This window comes from Amia ocellicauda, chromosome 7 (assembly GCF_036373705.1).
Source record: "Amia ocellicauda isolate fAmiCal2 chromosome 7, fAmiCal2.hap1, whole genome shotgun sequence".
Classification (NCBI taxonomy): domain Eukaryota; kingdom Metazoa; phylum Chordata; class Actinopteri; order Amiiformes; family Amiidae; genus Amia; species Amia ocellicauda.
In genome coordinates this window covers 12642352-12645000 of record NC_089856.1, presented here as the reverse complement: position 1 = coordinate 12645000, position 2649 = coordinate 12642352, and the positions used below count along the sequence as shown (strand labels likewise).

The window sequence follows — 2649 nt, the reverse complement described above, 5'->3', positions numbered from 1 at the left end:
GCATGAACTCCCCTTCCAGCTCGGCGAGCTGCAGCTTGGAGTAGGGTTTACGTTTCTTGCGCGTCCGGGTGTGCATCGGGTACCACGGGGCGCCTGGAGGGAGAGAGCACAGATTGTTACTTGATACCAGACACAATCACGCCATTCTCCTGCTGTGGGATCCGAGGCGGTGTCCGATCATGCTTTCATCGAAATGTAAAATTCATAAATAACTATTCTCACTTCTGCAAATGAAAGTAAACACACACACATATATAATTGAGTAAGATATATATATTCACACACACACTACATATACATATATTTAAATATAGTACATTTAATAATACACACACAATTATACACACACACACACACACACACACACACACACATATATATATATATATAATTTGTATTTGTGTACCCTGTGAAATACTTATGTAGACAGTATTTTGTATTAAATATTAAATTATGTTGAGCCTGAATTACAATTCAGGCACAACAGAATTATATATATATTTTTAAATAATGTCTATATCTGTGAGTATCTCTTTCAATGGTTATAAAATTCAGACAGATGTGGTTGAATCATCAAGTCAAATACAAGCTTTGAGTTCTTGAGTTGACACATTTATGCTATTGCTCTTGGTATTTTTTCATATATGAATATTAATTTTACAAATAAATAAACAATATAATGATGTGTTATACAGACACACGACGATGGAATAGTGGATTTGGGGAATATTATTCCAAACTACGACAATACAACTGAACTGTTTATTAAAACATCAATCAAAACCAAGGAAGAAACTGAGAAAAGCCTGGCTACAGTGCTGGCTAATTGGTAACTCCCCGAGATCGCAGCTTCCTTCACAGTTACAGAATCTAAGGACTATAATTTACAGGAGACCGTGTCAAATGAAGTTTTACTGTTGCAGTTAAAGCTAGCATTAACGTGATAATGAAGTCTCGCTTGCAAATACCTCCGAATTATTTGCCGTTTTCGAACCATATTAACAGGCTTGGTTGGGGAACAACGAACGATATTAATTCTGTTTACGAGTCATTAAAAGAAAAAAAAAACTACCCTCTCAGGTGTAATCATCCACAACGGAGCGTACCTTTAAATAATCTCGCTGTAATTTGGATGATATGCTACACAGTCAGTATAGCCTCCATTGAGTTATTTTCTAAAGCGGCGGCCGGTAAAAGCATACCTTCAGCCAAATGGAAATAAATATTTGCTGGGCAATCCCAGATACAGTTTTGTAAAGAAGTGTAGCTATTCCACGGTAATATTAATTATTTTAATAGTCTTGTTACTGTTTACTGGTTGTTTAAAAGGCTCCAGTGCAATCGGCTGCAAATGTTGATCTTTTTAAGTGCTACCCCTAGCGGAGCTTGTCAACTATGCAAGCCCCAGTTTTATCTGAGAGTCGCAGCGCACAGTTGTGGCAACATATCAACAAATACATCCCAGCGAGACAAAAGCCAGTGTATGCCTTCCAAAAATAAATACAACGGTAATCAAACCCCAGCAATAAATAGCATTAACGGAAAACGTGCGTGCACGCAGGACACTCACCCCCACCGGTGGCCATGCTGGCTGCGTGGTTTCCCGGCGATGCCAGTGTCTGGGGGTCGCTGGCCGGGGTCTTGCCTCCCTCGTTGAGCAGCGAGGAGCTGGAGTCGGATTCGAGAGACTGACAGGACGGCGGGTCTTGGGTCAGCGGCTCGACTCCATAGTCATATTTGGAGAAGGTACCGCCGCCGCTGCCCATACCGTTGTGCAGCCCGTGTTCGGACGCTATGGAAGTACTGTCTCTCACCCTGTCCTCTCTTTTAAGGCTCCCATTCTCCGAGCAAGACTCCCTGACGCCGCCGCCACCGCCACCACTGTTGCTGTAGTAACATTTGCCTTCCTCCGGCCGGGTTATATCGCAGCCACGGTTGAAGGAAGGGTTAATGGACATGGGGCTGCTAAGGTAGGATTGAGGGTATCCATTGCACGGCTCCGAGGGGTTCCAGGGGAGGGAGCAAACATTGTCCCTTCTCGGATAGGAGAGAGACGGTAGACCCGCCAGCTGTCCCCCGGATGCTCTAAAATTAGGGAAATAGAAGGTGTCTCCCGTGTGGATGTTTACCAAAGGTCCCACAAACCCGGGATTAAGAAGATTATGCTCGCCCATTTCCGCGGGCCCGACCAACAGCTTCTAGTTTATTGCAATCTGACATTTAACATAGTTAAACCAAGAGGTGCGCCTGATTGGTCACCTTCGGGTCACGTGAGGGGGCCAACTTGCGCTACAGAAGGTGCCACCCACCAGGTCCGTTTCAGACAAAACAAAACATTAACTTCTGTATTACGGTTTTATACGCTTTTTAAAATACTATAAAACGTTTTATTAAAAATAGAGAATCTATCCCTGTTTTTCAGATTTTTTGCGATCTCTGTTGGCACGCAAACGTCTTTTTATATATATATACATTATTTTCAAGTGCATTACTATATATAATTGTCCCTAGTCGCACTTAATGTCTTTAATAGCGCACAAAAAATATTTTATATACTTTAGCTCCACCTAACTAATAGTATTTACTTTGTTGGAGGGGGCCCAGGCGCATATGACATTTTATTTTCGTGCAAATTACGTTTGAATTCAA

The 2649-nt window shown here is 42.2% G+C and overlaps 1 protein-coding gene across 1 annotated transcript in view; it reads right to left on the bottom strand.

Annotated features, from left to right (window-relative positions):
• Positions 1-2311, bottom strand: part of hoxc12a (homeobox C12a) — a 2829-nt gene extending 518 nt beyond the window's left edge. Inside the window, exons 1-2 of the mRNA XM_066710393.1 lie at positions 1571-2311; positions 1-93 (exon numbers count right to left, since the gene is read on the bottom strand). The exon at positions 1-93 is cut by the window's left edge and continues 518 nt beyond it. Coding sequence (XP_066566490.1) covers positions 1-93; positions 1571-2174 — 697 coding nt within the window. The 5' untranslated portion in view covers positions 2175-2311. The remainder of the gene's footprint in view (positions 94-1570) is intronic.
• Between the last annotated feature and the right edge of the window lie 338 nt (positions 2312-2649).